Source organism: Hypomesus nipponensis, chromosome 19 (assembly GCF_054491055.1).
Source record: "Hypomesus nipponensis isolate SF chromosome 19, ASM5449105v1, whole genome shotgun sequence".
In the NCBI taxonomy this organism is placed as follows: Eukaryota; Metazoa; Chordata; class Actinopteri; order Osmeriformes; family Osmeridae; genus Hypomesus; species Hypomesus nipponensis.
This window is the reverse complement of record NC_140379.1, coordinates 11,310,490-11,327,394: the sequence shown is the minus strand read 5'-3', so window position 1 is coordinate 11,327,394 and position 16,905 is coordinate 11,310,490. Positions and strand designations below refer to the sequence as shown.

At 40.7% G+C, this 16,905-nt stretch overlaps 1 protein-coding gene across 4 annotated transcripts; it reads right to left on the bottom strand.

Moving 5' to 3' along the window:
- Positions 1-58: 58 nt before the first annotated feature.
- LOC146247007 (paired amphipathic helix protein Sin3a-like) lies at positions 59-16,644 on the bottom strand. 4 transcript variants are annotated; one of them, XM_084681706.1, is made up of 21 exons: positions 16,474-16,644; positions 14,335-14,542; positions 12,775-12,957; positions 12,545-12,651; positions 11,877-12,186; positions 11,486-11,746; positions 11,201-11,353; positions 10,889-11,044; positions 10,628-10,714; positions 10,288-10,406; positions 9,905-10,115; positions 9,670-9,786; positions 9,280-9,518; positions 8,975-9,158; positions 7,951-8,560; positions 7,328-7,497; positions 6,840-7,013; positions 6,460-6,552; positions 5,477-5,571; positions 2,724-2,931; positions 59-2,515 (listed from the first exon to the last, which is right to left on the bottom strand). In XM_084681706.1, exons 2-21 carry the CDS (start codon positions 14,518-14,520, stop codon positions 2,297-2,299), a joined length of 3,882 nt encoding a protein of 1,293 aa, XP_084537832.1. In that variant the 5' UTR covers positions 14,521-14,542; positions 16,474-16,644; the 3' UTR covers positions 59-2,296. The 4 variants fall into 4 exon arrangements, with proteins under 4 accessions (XP_084537832.1, XP_084537834.1, XP_084537835.1 ...); XM_084681708.1 differs by having other exon boundaries at positions 10,628-10,711; XM_084681709.1 differs by having other exon boundaries at positions 11,495-11,746.
- Between the last annotated feature and the right edge of the window lie 261 nt (positions 16,645-16,905).

The window sequence follows — 16,905 nt, the reverse complement described above, 5'->3', positions numbered from 1 at the left end:
GTATAAACATGCTTCTCTTGGACAGGAAGAAGACAAAAATAAACCAAAGACACCAAAGTGTGTATCTATTCAAAGGATAGTTTAATGCCAAACACCATACTACACTAAAGTATACAACATCATAGAAGTCAAGAAAAGAGGTGGTAAAGAGACACAGTAAATGGGTTACAAATGCAGTCTTTGTGTTTATGTACAATCCAGCTGCCCGGTAGTTATCCTGTATTTCAATGTATCGACACAGTAAATATATAAAAATAAAAACCAGTCCTAAGATATAAACGGTTCCAAGATTGTCTGTAGCTGGTTACAGTGCTGACAGAGCTGATTTATACACAAGGATTTCTTGAAACTGTTGAAAAACACTTTTCATTGAGAGTGGAAGGTGGGGGTCCTATATTTCTCTGCTCTCCTAGTAGTTGAATTGGAGATTTAAAAGTACAGTCTACTTTTGAGAGTTCACTTGGTTGATCAGATGATAGTTGAGTGGTCTAGTCCATTGTTCCTTTCTCATATAGACCTAGTGCCTAATTTGTCATGTGAATTGAGGTCCAAATTGACAGCTGGTACCAGACAAAAGTACTGGATTCATTGGTTGGTTCACATGGGACATCAAATGTGCAATATGTTAGTAAGAAATCCATTAAGGGGCAACCTTGTGTTGGTTGATGTTTGTATCAAACTTTAAAAATAAAAGAAATTAAAATAAATCCTTGTCACTAGAAACACATGAGAAAACATTCATATTTGTATTATACAAAACAAAAGCTTGCCATAAAGCATTTTGCATTTATTGCTTGGTTGTTGTTTTAGGACTCTGGAGGTTATATGGTTAACAATCACATAATAATTATGTGGATTTTTAAACAATTTATACTCTTGGCTAGACTTTAGGAAACTATAATGTCAAATAATTCTGTTGATACTGCAACCATTTTGCGATTGGAACATCATTTATTGTCAACACACTCTGTCGGAGGAGTAAGAAGACAAATGTTCCATGTTGTAGCCCATTATAGTGAAGGTTCTTTTTACATGCTGAAAACCAGTTTCTCAATCACAATGTTTAAAGGAACAGGGGCCATAACCAACTGCAACTTTTAAGGAAGATCCATTTCAAATCAGAGACTGAAAAGAGCATCGTTATGCTGGTAAAGACCTATTTACCAGATTTTCAGAACTAACATCTACACTGAAAAGCATGAATTGTTTGATGGCTACATTCATTGTTCAGAAAGTCTGAGTGAGATTTTAAGCCAATGTTTCAGTAACACAACAGTCTTGAAACTCATCCAATTGCTGATTTCAAGATGAAAAGACTTAGCTATGCTTAGGAAGGCTTGTACTACAAAACACGACAACAGAACACAAAGGAAACGCCTAATAAACATCCTTTGGTAAAAACCATCATTAAAATGTTTGCAATTTCAATATACTTCTTTTCTGCAACTTCTACCTAAGGTTTATACTAAGTTTGTTAGAGTACGCTACACATCAATGTAATAAAAAAGACAACTATAAACAAGCTATTTACAGAAGGTTGTGGACAGTGTGTATGCAGCTGGATGTTACCGAGCTGGACTAGCTGGTGTACTACCAAAGTTTTTTTTTGTGTGTGTGTGTGCACAATTTCCATAACAATGATGCCAGAGATGTCTGCCAATATATAGTCCACACAGGTCTGCACCACAGGGAAAGAACATTCACAGCCTGTACAACTTTACAGTTTGAGATCAAAACCCTCCTCGTATTCATGTTCTTCCTATCACGCAAATGGTGACACTTGCTTTGTTAGTTTTTTCCTCAAATATTTGTTGGGATGAGTGGTCATTATAAAACCACAAATATTGCTACAGAATGTCCAATTACTTAAAAAAAAAAAAACTTCTTTAGTGAGCAGTTCAATTTATATGATGAAATTTGACGACAAACTTCTATGGTATGCTATATGCTCAAGTTCTTACAATCATAATCTACATCTGCTTACAATGGAAGATCAAATCCAAACTCAACAATTCCAATTACTCATGTCCTTTTACGGTTCTTAGTCCCAACAATGCAGCTATTTTCAGAAGTGCACAATTAAAAGCGGGTGCGGAGATGGGGGGATTAAGAATTCATGGAAAAGTGGCAGCCCCCAAAATTTGGCGTTTAGTCAAGCAGAAGTAGACCAATCTTCTAAGTCCAAATAAAATCATCAACTATATTACTTTTCCCAGTCGGCGGCATCAAATACTTGCTGACACATGGATTTTTTTCTGACAATGATAAGTGATACTATACAAGGACGATTGGGTGGTTATGGTGCTCCATACTTCACACGGTACTTGTTGATGTTCAGGTAATGGAGGATCTCGGGATTGCAGGTTGTAGTGCAAGGCAGCAGACCTTCCCGCCCTTCTCCCATCAGCCACTTGCGGTTGTGTGCAACCATTTCGCTGGTTACATGCTCCTTTGCCCAAGTGTCCACCCAGGCTTGGAAGCGTCTATGCAGGCGAGTGTTCACTCGTTGGTGTGACTGGAGACATATGGGAGATGCTAAGGTGAGCTACCATTTCCTTCTACAATACTCAACATTGTAAGTATTAAAAGGTTAAGAGGGGATGGTAGTTCAAAAAAAAAAAAAAATGAACCATTTGAAAAAATGAAAAAAAGTACATCTAAATTGTTCTATTATCAATAGGTATATTACTTTGACATAATACAAAAGACGCTGTGGTGCTTACCTGGTGAGCTCTTGTCAATGCAGTGCGTCTGTACATGTAGTCCTCCGATTTGAAGACATACACCATCTTGTAAGAGTTCAGCTTGAACATGCACTCCATTTTCAGGTCCTCAGTGCTGTCTTGGGTCTTGTCAGATATGCCCTTTGTCATCTTCTCTTGCTGAAGTTGTTCCCAACCCCTCTGGCATTTCCTAATCCGACGGAGATTTCTGATAAAAAATAAAGTAGAGACACACATGACAATGCAGCAGATATAAATTTGATGTGCCCATAAACCAAGCACTCAGTCATGTTTACAGGGAAAGTTCACGCAAATTTCTAAATATTTCAGGGAAATCATAGTGCAAGATGCAAACACACCACTGGCTTAGTGTAAGTATAAAATAAAACACGTTCACCTAAAGAAAAAAGAGATAATCACAAGTCAACGTTTTTGGTAATATAACTTGTGACAACATTGTAACAATCATGATCCCTTTAATTTGAAAGGAGTATTCTGAAATTTGAGAGGACTGTCCCTTAAAACAATTGGTTTGATATCCATGCGTAGCAACTGTCCAGATAATTTATGAAGGAATCAAATCATTAGGGAGGGAGGTTCTATTGTAGCAGCAGCAGCAGCAGTATTTCTGTACAGTGCACTTCCGTTTAACATTCTTTTAATGATTCTATAATTAAAGTCTCAATATCCTTGGCAAACAATATTTTGGTCAATCAGATTTAATCCAATTTTGCAAGCATTAAAAAATGCAATTATACACCCCGCTGGAATGAAAGTTTTAAATGTGTACTTACCACAGAGGGTAGAGGTGAGCGAGGACTGAAACCATGAAGCATATTTTGCATTCAGGGCTCCACTTAAAGACATAAGAGTGAAGTAGCCAATTTTCCAATAAAATGTGACAAACAACACTTTTTATATTGCCGCCAAAAGAGTTAACAAGCCAGGATATGGGTTGAAATATACTTGGATGTGCACATACTTTCACTGACAATGTACAGAGCGTTATGATCATGCAATGAGGACCAAACTGAACTGCAAAAGAAACTGCTGTTTTTTTTTAAAAACTGCTGTTCAAAGTATTTCTGCGGAAAAGATTCTTTCGTAGCAACCTCTTATTTAATATGAAAAACAAAAGATGTGGGTGAGAGCACTGATAAATCATATCTTGTCAAGACAAGTACCAAATTAAGAAATGGGTTTAAAAGAGGAAAACTGAATAAGATTTTCTCTTTTGTCTGGTTTTTCCCCCAGCCCATTGAAATGTTTATGATTATGGACAGCCATCTCAAAAAACAGCTACAAGCACTGAAAATCAAAGACAGACAGGCTTGATGTGCAACACTCATCTGGGGCTTAAAACAAGACCCAAACACCCTTCCATGCAATGCTCTGAGACGTCTGGAAAGAAATACACGAACATTTGAACATACAATTCAGACCATTTTATTCACAAGCCCCTCTTCTGTACAAGTGTTGCAGATGTGTGCTTGACCAGCGTTTTCATGAGTTATCAGCACTTGAAAACTTGTATAAAACCTCACCCACAACAAAAATTGCAACGGGAGTGCACTGTATCCTTAAATTGTTTTACACATTATATTGAGTACACCGAACACCCAAACTTTCAAATCGTACAACATTTACAGTTATCTAAACAGTGATTAAATAAGTCACATACAGGACGTCTCATATGAATACAATCACAAACATAGGGCATCTAATGATAGTAAGTTGAAAAAGAAATTATACTTTAATCCGAATCTTTTTCTCTGATATATTTTCACTCTTGGCCTTTACAGGCATGGTGTCATTCAGTCTCATCTCAATGTCACACAGAGAAAATAGCTGATGTGACATCACATTAAATCATGAGATGGAGTATACCATAATTTGTTCATATAGGCTAAGCTCAACTAAATACTTTTATTCTAACAGAGAAAATAGTTGTTGTACAGAACTCCAATATGTGACGGTATAAAAATACTCCCATACTTACATAAGAAATGTGTAAAGTAAACCTATAGGCTTTTACTTTTAAGTTCATGTATCAAACCAATGTAGATGCCCTATCTGCACAATAAAAATTGCATGAAATGCAATACAGTTTCAATACTCAAACCCAATGATTTGATAGCTTTTCAGTTGGAAAAGTAGAAAGTTCAAATGAACACTAGTCTACAACTATAGTCTAAAAAAATACAACACTTATAAATAAAGGGCCCCATTAAAAAGAGACTAAACTAATGCATAAATAAATAGTCCCTCCTATTAAAAAATGTGGCCAGATAAAGTGCAATCTTCATGAGAAAAAGGCAGAGGGATCATAAATTGAGAAAAAAAGCTTTTGAAGTTCACTTCCAATTATTATTTGTTTATTTTTTTTCTTCTTCTTCTTCTTTTGACCCACATAGGAAGACTGGTACTAACAGCATTCCTCCTTCAACTTTTTAAACTAACTTCACTGGCAATTTTATGAGAAAATAATAAAAACAAACATACTTGCAAGTCAACTGTCGACTGTCCATTCGAACGACAGAACCTTTGAACAAGTGCTTTACCAGATGGGCTTTTGGGGCTCAGGTTTGATACTAAGGGGAACCTAGAACCTTCATTACATGGGAAAAGGACCGGCACTGGTTCTGAAATCAGCCTTTTTTGTCAGCTGGTTTGGCGTGTGAAACAGTGCCAGGCTAGTCAGGACATCAATTTTGGCAGTGTGTAGACAGAGGGACACACAGCCGAGGCCTCACCTGGGGAGGAACACAGGCTTCTGGGCCAGGTGTTCACGCAGCTCTGGAGACGCCGAGTCTGAGTTCAGGTATCTTCCCACATAGTCCGACCACCGCTACAAAGAAAGAAAAAAAAATATAGATATAATGTATATTTAAAACTCATTGTTGCATTCCTCAAACCATTCCTGAACCATCTTTGCTTTTCATCAATCTGGGCTACAGTAGCTTGTCTGTTGGATTGGACCCCACCAGCCAGCTAACCCCACATGCATCAATGAGCCTTGCTTTTCCTACCTTGGACCACTTTAGATTATAGGTACTGACCACTGCAGACCGGGAACACCCCACAAGAGCTTCAGTTTTGGAGATGCTCTGACCCAGTCGCCTAGCCATCACAATTTGACCCTTGTCAAAGTCTCAAATCCTTACACCTGCCCATTTCCCCCTGCTTAATAGATATAGCATAATTAAGCAATAAGCCCCAAGAGGCCGTGGTTTACACTGATTTTAGAACAGGTAAGGGGAGTTGTTTGGCACTACGCGAAGCGGAGCAAACCATGGGAAACCCCCTTAGCAAACCACGGACTCGCGGGGCTTATTGCTTTTCTAAAACTGTTACTACAAATATTTGATATGGTTTCATCAATAAAAACAATTAGAAACGAAATACAGTAGTTTAATAATAAACCGTAATTCTTCCGCTGCTACATAGTATAGTTCCTACATAAATCGTTGCCACGCAACAGCCAGATGGACATCTTTGCCATCTTTTTCAATTTGAAATATTCGATGCGCAGTAATATGGAATGTTAAAGAATGTTATGAGGACAACCTGTGAGGTTATGCTGGATTTTACAACGGCATGGAATGCGATATCACCAATCATCATAGCACTAAGTTGGGAGGGGGGAGCATAGTTTCTTCTTAAAGACTAAATATAGGTTCTTAAATACAAAACACTCAGTTCAGGCTCCATTAAGTATTTGTGATGACACACATACCTCTGCTTCAGCAGGCTCATCAGAGTTATCCTCTTCCGTGTCCAGCAGCTCTACGGACAGGTTAACACTTGCTCGACTCTTCACAAATATCAGCTAGACCACAGAAGATTAAAATGGAAAAATGCGTTAAAAGGTTAATGGGAGAAAGTTAGAGGATAGGGATGCAGACAACAAGTAGGGTGTTGGCAGAAACTTGGAGCGCAAACACAAACATTATTTAAAATGGTCAATGGACTCCTGCCATACCTTTTTTATAAACACAAATGCATGCAAGTAGAGTGATTTTAACAAGTTATCCCTGTATATTTGCACATTAATTTCAAAGTCCTATGAGAAAACAGTATTCTACTTATGGCCATTCATGAACAAGCTCATTGTACCTTGAAGCAGTTTTCATCGGCCATGAGCTGCTCTGCTTTGCGTTGGTAAGCTCCCTCAACAGTGGTCCGGGAAGCCTGGGTGGACAGACTGCCTCCGGTAGCCTTGTTGGCACTTTCGCTCAGGTAGAGGTCAGTCACCCGTACACAAACGTCATCACTCACAATGTGCTGGAGCTGGATATTAAGTCGAAAACAAAAATACAGCGACAAGGCAAACGGGAGCAAGTTGGTTAATTAATGGAACAAATAGTTTTTACAGGCATCTGACAAATTTCTCCTTGGTATGTTGTATAGTAGGTTTCTAAACAGGACTTACTTGGCCTAAACACACGCTTTTGTTCAAGTTCTAGCTTCATTAAGGACATTGAAAATAACTTATTATAAATATGCATCTTCACTTTTATCTTCACTTTTTTTGGATCTTCACTTTTTAACTTGAGTAGCCTGGGTAGATAAATGTCCAAACGAAAGTCTTTGTTCTGACTAACCTGCCGGACAATACTCTGGATGAGCTTGTCCATGGTAAATGCTATGTAGGCGTGGATGGTAAACATCTCCCTCAGGGAGTCTTCATACTGAGCCGGTTCCATATTACCGTCCAGAAGGTTTCGCACCATCTCTAAGAAGGCTGAGTAGTAGTCATCCACGTCAATGTCCACTGCAGGGGAAAGGGCAATTAAGTATAGTAAAACATTGTATAAGGGGCCAGCTCAGTAGCTCAAAAGGTTGTCAGTTTGAAACTCCCACTGGATAAAAGTGTAGCCAATAAATGCATTATTATTATGATGCATTTCTGTATAATATTTCCCATAATGAGGAAATGTTGTGCCACATGGTATTATGCTGGTGCTACTATAATTCTCTATGTATAAAGTGAATACAATTTGAGGGTTTGTATGAAGTTACACAGTCTGCTTGTTGCTTAGACAAAATGCCCCCCCCCCACCCCCATCCTAAACGGAGTATACTGAAACACTGGCGATAACACACCAATAAACTGTATTGTAAAAATAAATGGACTGCCATTGTTCAATCTCCCTTCGAAATACCTGTTGTTTTACCATCACGTCTATCTGTGTTTTTCATACAGAAAAGTTGTTGCTCTACTTACTAGGCTCCTTCAGTCGGAGCTGGATGGCAGGATTCTCATTTTTATCCCGTTTGACGCCAAGGATCTCCCTTTCCCACTCTCTCTCTCGACAGTCCTCTTCGATCTGTCTCTCGGCCTGGCCATAGATGCGCAGCAAGCGGGAGCAAAGGATTTGGTGCAGACGCAGGAAGATATACCAGTTGTTGTTGACATAGTACAGGTTGTAGGCATCATCTAGCCCTCGCAACTTCTGGGCGCCTGTGTTGTTGAACAGAAGCTTCGACTTTCCGGAGCTACTGCCTGGTAGCCCATTGTGCTTCTTTGCACCATCTTCCTCCATCTCGGCGTCATCTTCCTCATCTTCATCTTCCTCTTCCTCTACATCAGAAAGCTCCCCTCGTCTGGAGAACAGCATGTCAGGGATGAAGTGGTGGATGATCTGTTTGATCTTGTACTTGTCTTCTTTCTGGATCCCCACCTGCCTCTTGACATGGTGGATGATGAGAGCAGCGGCATCCTCCAAGATCTGACTGTCCTCATAGGTCAAGGTCATGTGGGGGCCGTTGGGTGGGGTGGCTGCGTCTTCAGATGCTTGCTCCTGGCGCTGTGGGACACAAAAAGGTTGGTCCAACTTAAATGAAAAGGGAGATATAGAAGCACAAGAGTACAAAAACATTGATAATTTCCATGTCATCGTGAACAATACACCCAATGTGTACCAACCAACATCAGACCACAATATTGACTGGCTTGAGAAAACAAACTGCTTTTGGATTCTAAAGAGGTAAGTAAGAAATACTTTATTTATACAGCACATTTCATACAAAATTTGTAGCTCAAGGTGCTTTACATAAACTCAATAAAAACAATAATACAAGTGACAAAAGTAATAATTAAAATAGCAAATCTATAAGAACAATAATATAACTAATAAAAGTAGTAAACTCCTTTTGAGATAAAATTACTTAAATGCTTCGGTAAAAGGTAGGTTTTCAGCTCTCTTTTAAAAATGTCTAGGTGATTAATGTCGCTTGCTGTCTCTTACCTCATCATATATTGTCTCAATTTCATTGAGTAAGGTCTTTGAGCGAAAGACCTTGGTGTCATTCTGTTTGAAGTTAATGCCTTGATGGTCAAGCGACTTCAGGTAATACTTCTCGTTCTGCTCCCTCCAGATCTTGTTAAAACCTCTCTGAGCTTCACGCCACTCCTCCTCTTTCATCTTCAACCTGGAAACACATTAAACAGAACCAGACATTGACATCAAACCGTTTCTGAAACAAATCAATATAGATAATATATAGATCAATATATCTACATTTGTGCACGACTGCATTTACAACAACTAACCTCTTGAGCACAATGGGGACGGAGACAGCTGGGTTCCTTTTGAGGCCATCAATGATGTCGGACGCCTTGTCCCCATATATCCTCTGGATGGCTTTGCGGTGGATGACATCTGAGCAGCCACCCATGGAGTTGTCCAGCCTGAACTTGATCTGCTCTTCAGCCGACATTCGCGAGATTCTCTTCTGTACTGTCTCCAAGGCTCGGATGGTGGCCAAGTTGGTCTCCAGCACAACATCCAGCTAACAGGATTATGGGAGAAAAGAGCGATGGGTATAATATGTTACCAGTATGCGCAAGGACTAGCTTCTTAACAAGCTGATAGGGTGGATATCCATCGCCAAAACATTTTGAAAGTATGTATGACAGGACATTTAAGGAAACAGCCCTCACCTCAAAACGCTCATCTTCACATCTGTAAATATGCTCCTCGTATTGAGTCTTCTTGGAACTGACGAAGGTAGAGTCCTCTGACCATGAAGGGAAGGACACCCAAGTATCGTTGAGAACCTGATAGGGAATGGATTTATTAAAAACTATAAAACAAAAACTTTCCATAACATAAGCAGAACCAAAAGGCCATCGAAATACCAGCTCAAAAGTTCTATAGACCTCTCAGAAAACTCACCTCCTTGCACAGTGGAGTCCTCCCTGTGCACTTGGGTTGCTGGTAGCTCTTAGGCAGTGCCCTGTAGCTAGAGCCCAGCCTCTTACAAGAAGCATAGTCAATCTCCATTGCAATGCCCTCGGTTGCTCTTTCTTTGGGAAAGCTCTCAATGTGTGTGGACTCTCTGTAGCCCAAGAAGTTCTTGAACCAAGTGAAAAGTTCTGGGAATTTTCTGTGAATGACATTCCAAAATGTGTTACCAATCCATAGTCAGCTATGTAAATATCCCAAAAAAGTTAGCATACTTTCGGAAATTCTAATCATGAAAACCAAGATTTGTTTGTATCTTTTTTGTTTTTTCAGTATAACACTTCGACTCTGAAAACATGACTCTGTATGCTTACCCAAGGAATGGTATAACAAGCTGAACCAACTCTGCCCGAGAGATCACTTCCTGGTTGAAGATGAGCAGACATCGCAGAAAGTTGTCATAGGCCTCGGAACTCCGGAGGGCTTTCCTCACCTGTGGAATAGCACACACACACACACACACAACCATTACGGCATACATCAGAGAAAACTACATGGGTAAAGCATTCTCATGCACACACATGGATGGATTTTGAAAATGTGGTATTTAAGTTTAAGATTAACATGAAAATAAATATGATCACATTTAATTCATCTGCATAAAATGTTAAACACTACAAAATGTTAAACACCAAATTAACTGTAGATAGTAACCTTTTCAAAGAAGAGAGACTCGGTGCCACAACTATGTTTGCCGACTTCTGCTGTAGCATGATCTTTCCCTATCAACTTGGGTTTCTTCTGTAGTCAAGTCAAAGAATTAATATTAAAACAAGTATTACAAATGATAACACATGATCTGCTCAAGATTGATATGTTCTTAATTAATTATGGGTTAGGGTGCAATAAAAATCACCTAAATAACAATTTTACAACCTTGTGGTGTCTTTTCTTATTTAATAAGAAGGGGTTTACCTTGACTGGGGGCGTGGCACCAACTCCAGAGTGCCTCCGGATTGGAAGGCCATTCTGATTAAGCCTCTGCTTATTGTTCAGTAAGGGTCTCTTAACCGTCCCCCCATGGTCGTTGCGCACAGATTCTGCCCGGTCTGCAGTGGTCTTGCTCAAAAGCTGAGGAAACAATTGTACCATTTGAGCAAAATTCTCAACCCGTAGGGCTGGTTTTAGGTGTCTTTTCATAAAGCGTATTATATACAAGTAATAACTTGCAAACAGCATCCCTTACAGTGCAACCAGCTTCATTTTTGCTCACTGTTCAAGACTCACCACTGAACTGTTCGCATCTGGTAAGAATTGGCCAAATTCTGACAGCAGGTCGTCCTGGTTCTTGAAAAGTCTTGCTACCTGAGCGTAGACCTCCTGCTCTGTTAGCGCTGGAGTGTAATTTCCCCCTGCTTCTTTAGCATTGCGCTGCTCCTTCTGTAAAATATCAAAGATCACTTTTAGGAATTATTCAATACTGAATAGTAGATTTTCTTCCTCTTAACATTAAAACATGTTGAACTTAAGCCCAGCATGCAGATATAAATGCTGCCTGTGCGCATCACTCACTGTTCTGACCTGGTAAGTGTGCAGAATTTCCAGGAAAGCTTTATAGATGTCGGGCTGGCCCTGGAAACGGTTTTTTATCTTGTTTACGTAATTGATGGCATGGTTGAACTCAACAGGCTGGTTGTTTTGCAGAGGTGGGCCACTGGAGGGTGTGCTGCTCACTGGTGTGTGAGACTGGACTGAGGGGGAGCGAGGGGAGGCATATGAAGGGATAGATGGGTTGGGCTGGCTGGTTGGGGTTAGAGCTGGAGACTGAGTCGGCTGTTGAGAGATGGGGAAATTACAATGAGCTCTTCTTTCCGATATAAACATCCGTTAGTAATAATAAATAGGACAACACTGAATGCATTTCAAATACACTTTTTGATGCTGTAACTTGAGTAAGAAGGACCTTGCTCGTCTTGGCTGGTGTTGGCTGAGAGGGCAGTGCTGGGGCAGCAGAGGTGGGAGGCCCAGGTTGTGGTAGGGCCTGGTGATGGGGCACTGGCTGACTGGGAGGTCCTGTCACAGGAATGTTTTGTACTGAGATCCCATGGGGTGTGATGTAGTGGATCTGACCCGGTGTGGTTACATTGACCAGGTCATTGGTCTGGACCTCAATCTTAAAGCCCGGTGGCAGGAAAGTGTTGAAGCCCATGATGAGATCAGGGTGTCCCTTGAAGAGCTGGGATACTCGGCCAATCACTCCTGGAGTATCAATACTGTAAAGGTAAGGGGGGGGGGGGGGGGGGAATTGGTTAGCACCCAAATGTCAACAAAATGCATCTGTAACAAACAAAATGCAGCGGGATTGCAGAGCTATGAAATTTCCATAATTGTACAGTAAGTAAAGACATTGTATTTATAAAGCACACTAACACAGCAAGGCTGATCGAGGTGCCGAACAAAAGCACAAAAAAAAAGACTCCATAAATACGTAGTCAAACTTCCCGCCCTGAACCTCACATGCGCATTTATACTTATAAATGATAAATTATAAACAGTCGATAAGAGTAAAATAACTAACAATACAACTCAAGAGGTAGCGCAATACAGACACCATACAAAACTGCAACCAACCTCTGGGACTTAAACTCCTTCATGATATCAAGGAAGTCGTTATAAACTTGAGGCTGATTCCCAAACTGCAATTTTACTTGATCCAGATAGGACAGAGCATCTTCAACCTGTAAACAAGATTTCACAGTAGCATTAATTACAGATGTAGTTAAATGTAACCATAAAACCTAGTAATACCCTATGACATATGTTCTTATTGTTAGATGTTAAAGTAAGTAAATTAGTTGCACCTTCAGTCTTTGAAACTGCTGCTGTCCCTGTGATGCAGCCATGGGGGCAGGTGGGTGGGTGTGGCTTTGGACCACTGCAGGCCCTTGGGATTGGACTGCTGGGCTGTGGGGATGAGGCCCTACATGTGCGGCAGGACTGTTGGCATGTCCGTGTCCACTGGAACTCTGGGGCATGGTAGGAACCTGAAAATAAGAGGGACAACATTTTATTTATATTGGTCACCTACATTTGGGTAGCCTGGCTGACAGCCCAACTTCTCCCCGCCCACAAAAAAAATTTGGTCGGGAAGTTGGGTCTGGAGGGTCTCGTATTGGGAACAACTACATAAAACCAGGATCTGGGCGGACCAATGAAATTGCCAGGAAGGGCTTTATACGATGGACAGATGATCAACAGTAACGTAATCAACAACGTCACGAAAGAGCCCTTGGGTTGAATTCGTTTTCAACAAACAACATATTACGTTACTCTGATTGGTTGTAGGTCTATCCAATTGAGTGTAGAGGCATTTGTTTTATGAGTTCGGCTGAAACATGCCCCGTAGTCACAGCCCAACGGAGAGTTTTCAGACTCATATTCTGACTAGAATTATGAGTATGACAACGTCAGGCTAACATTTTTTGTTCTTGGTTTGGTTGTTCTTGACAATAATTCATTGGGTGATCATTTGTTACACAGAACTTTATTATATTAAATATTAATCAAAAATGATTCACACCTTCTCAAATTCCACACTTTTAACACCCTATACAAAATTCACACCCCTTTCCAGTCCTATCTGCCAGAAACCAAAGACTAGAAATGAGTTCCCTTGTCTTGAGTCCTACTTTCTTACCTGCCTGTTTCTACATTTGTTTGTCCACCTCACCTGTTGCTTTAGCTGGCTCTCTGACAGCAGCATTTTGGATGCTGTCTTCCTCTCCTACTCTTTCTTCAATACCTAATGAATCTATCTCTTTCTCTCCCTGACCCTGTCTTTCTGCTGGAGCAGCACTGGTTGAAGCCTGAAAATATTGTAAACAATTTCTTCATATATGCAGGTAGCAACGCTAGTGCTGAATAACTATTTAGCTGGTCGGCTCCTTGACGATGGGTAAGTAGGGCTTGTGAGACTGCTCACCAAAAGAGAAGGGGAACCCACTTTTCTAGCAGATTAAGACATGTTCGTAGGTACCTAGCAAAAAGAAGCCTCAACTTTCCTTGACTTTTAGCTACGGTACTAATGCTGAAGGCTCGCTGATATAGTTGTTTGTCTTATTAGAACCTATGCGTCGTTGCTACCCTGTGCTGATGTTGTGACTGTGTGTATTTGAGAGAGACGCGTGAGTGACAGAGACGGAGGAGGAGCAGGGAAAGGAAATGCAGCTGAACGAATATGCTGTGTGTTTTAAATAGCGTTAAAAAATGTATATATAATAACGAAACGCAATATATGGCGGCCGGTGTTGAGTCTCTGGCGCACCGCCCCAAATTTGTCTGTGTGGGAAACACCAGTATTTTCTGTGTTAGAAAATGAATTAATGTGCAGCCAAAATAAAGAGGAGCAGACCAAACCATACCTGATAGCCCTGGGGAATTGAGTACTGGATGCCAGTGGAAGGCTGCATGTTGTCTGAGACTGCCTCGTATGTAGCTGGGGCTGGGGCTAGGACTCTGTGCTGGAAAGCTTCTGCGGTGCCTGGGACTGGGAGACGACGCTGCTGAGACGCAAATACCGTTTCCTGTTCCTCCAAGCGCCGCTTCATTGTATACTCATACTCAAAGGGGCTGGAAATCATAGACATGTACATGAAATAGTTAGCATAGTCCAGTGATAAACTAAAATCTGAATGTAAAAGGAGATGGTGTTTATAGAGAGTCATAGGTTCAAAGCACAGCTAAAAACATATTACCAAAAGTTCCTCACCACAAGATTTACACCAAAATTAATACCATATATACACGTGGTGTTCACAGGGTAGATTCCACAATTTGTTCTAAGCCTGAATATTGTCAAACAATAGTTGGACAATGGTTTATCTATATATAAATATATGCAACTTTTAAGTAAGTTCCATGTAACAAACAACTGACTCTAAGGTAAGCTAGTCCTGGGTATGAGACTTTGCCTTTAGAAGAAAACAGAAATATTACACTGCATTATCAGAGATTTCTTGCATGTCCTAGAATTATTTTCTGAGCAGTTCTCTCAGTTACAATATGAAGTAATCTAAAGTTGCCAACACTATCTTGAAACAGGGACCATGATATAGGCTAGTCCACGTCACTCCATGTAAAATGTACACTACAACATAGCTAACGGAGCGTAGAGCTAACTTTTAGCAACAACGCTAACCCCTGTCAAACTCCGTACAACACCTGGCAGTACTTTATTGGGGTATTTTATTACAATTTTACAGCGACTCAAAGGTAAGCTAAATAGGTAAATTGCTAAGTGGATAAAAAGGAAGAAAGCTAACGGTCTGCAGAACGTAGTTGTGAAACAACGTTAGTTAGTGATACGGAGCGGTGGTAAGCAGATGGGTACATGGTGACATTTACATTTATTCATTAAGCAGACACTAAATGTTACTTATATGGCGACAAGCCAGCCAACGTTGATAGAGATGTGTTACTACGTGCATTTCTAGTCTGGTAGTAGGGGTGCTACAACATTGATCGTATACAAGGTAGAAAACATAAATGCGGGCCATATCAACATCAAGAGCTAGAAAAGTCGAACTTTACCCTTTAAGAAACGGAATAAAAACAGTTTACTACTGGGCCAGTGCATTTTAACATTACATAAAGAGTGGAAATCCAACGCTTCCCAAAGCTAGCTAGCCACACAAACAGCGCCGCCACACTATCGCTGACGTTAGACCTGCCCATCCCCCTCCTTCCAATACTTGACGCCATCATCGGACTGCTAGTTCTGCACAACTAGCTGCGCTGTGTTTGCTAGCTACTCTCGAGCGCGCCCGAACTTGTGGCTAGCTAGCGATGTCAGGTCAAAAGTGTTTTTGCAACTGTTGCCCCACCAGCTGATTTAAATAGATTCAACATTTTAACTGAAATATTAACCCAACTGGATGTGTCTTCAAACGATCAATTATGCCATTTTTCAAGGTGTAACGATAACAAATCGACGACCATCAGTCTGACTGGCTAGCCTAGCCACATTCTCCGTTAGCAACTACCCTAGTACTAGCTCGGCCAAGCTGGCCAACTGGTTGCAGCCGATCAATGCAATTTCCTACCGTGAATCTAGTAACACGTTATAATTAGCTTGCACTGCACAACAAACCCATACGCTGTTCTCGATCATCTGTCCAGGGTTATAAAGAAGACTGGCCAACTCAAGCTGTTGTAGCTTGCTATTGATAGCCACCGCGGTACACACGACGGCAAAAAAGCTACTTTGCTAGCTAGTCAGTAAAATTGTCGAAAGTAGCATAGCTTAAGTCGATAGCTAGCTAACCAGCTACATTTCGTTGACGGCAACAAATTCGTTAAGGGAATTGATTAGCAAATGTCGAAAACCGAATGAAATGTCAATATGATATTTGATCACGTTGACAAGGTTATGTAGCTAGCAAAGCTCGCTCCCGTCAACTAACGTAAGCGAGATCCAAATAAACTAAGCTAGCTATGGTGTTTGCTTGCTACTGCTAGCAGGTAGCTAGTGAACAAGCCTTCGAGAGATGGCTAAAACTTACCTCGCAAGACCACCGCCAACACCAACTCGTCGCACAAATGTAGTCGGATACAGTAAGTTGATTTCACAATAACTTGCACGAAGACTTAGCTTCAAAGCTGTTCGAAGTTGATGGTACAATCTTCAATTGAAATGTCTGGAAAAAGAACGGCTCGTGATAGCAAAACCGCTAACAACAATCTGAAGCACTGGCTACGTTCCTTGAACAGTCAGAGGCGTGGTTCCAAAGAAGGCGGGTTAGTCTCCTCCTATACTAAACTTCAATTGGTCAGTCGTGTACAGTGGGCTGCTTACCCAGAGACCGTAGAGACAGAGAATCCTTCCTGTATTTGCCAGCATGGATGTTGCATGTATACGTGAATGTGTGGATTAGATATGTGACAATTTGTACACTGGCTGTTCTAATGAACACCTCGTATTGCCGAGCTGGCTG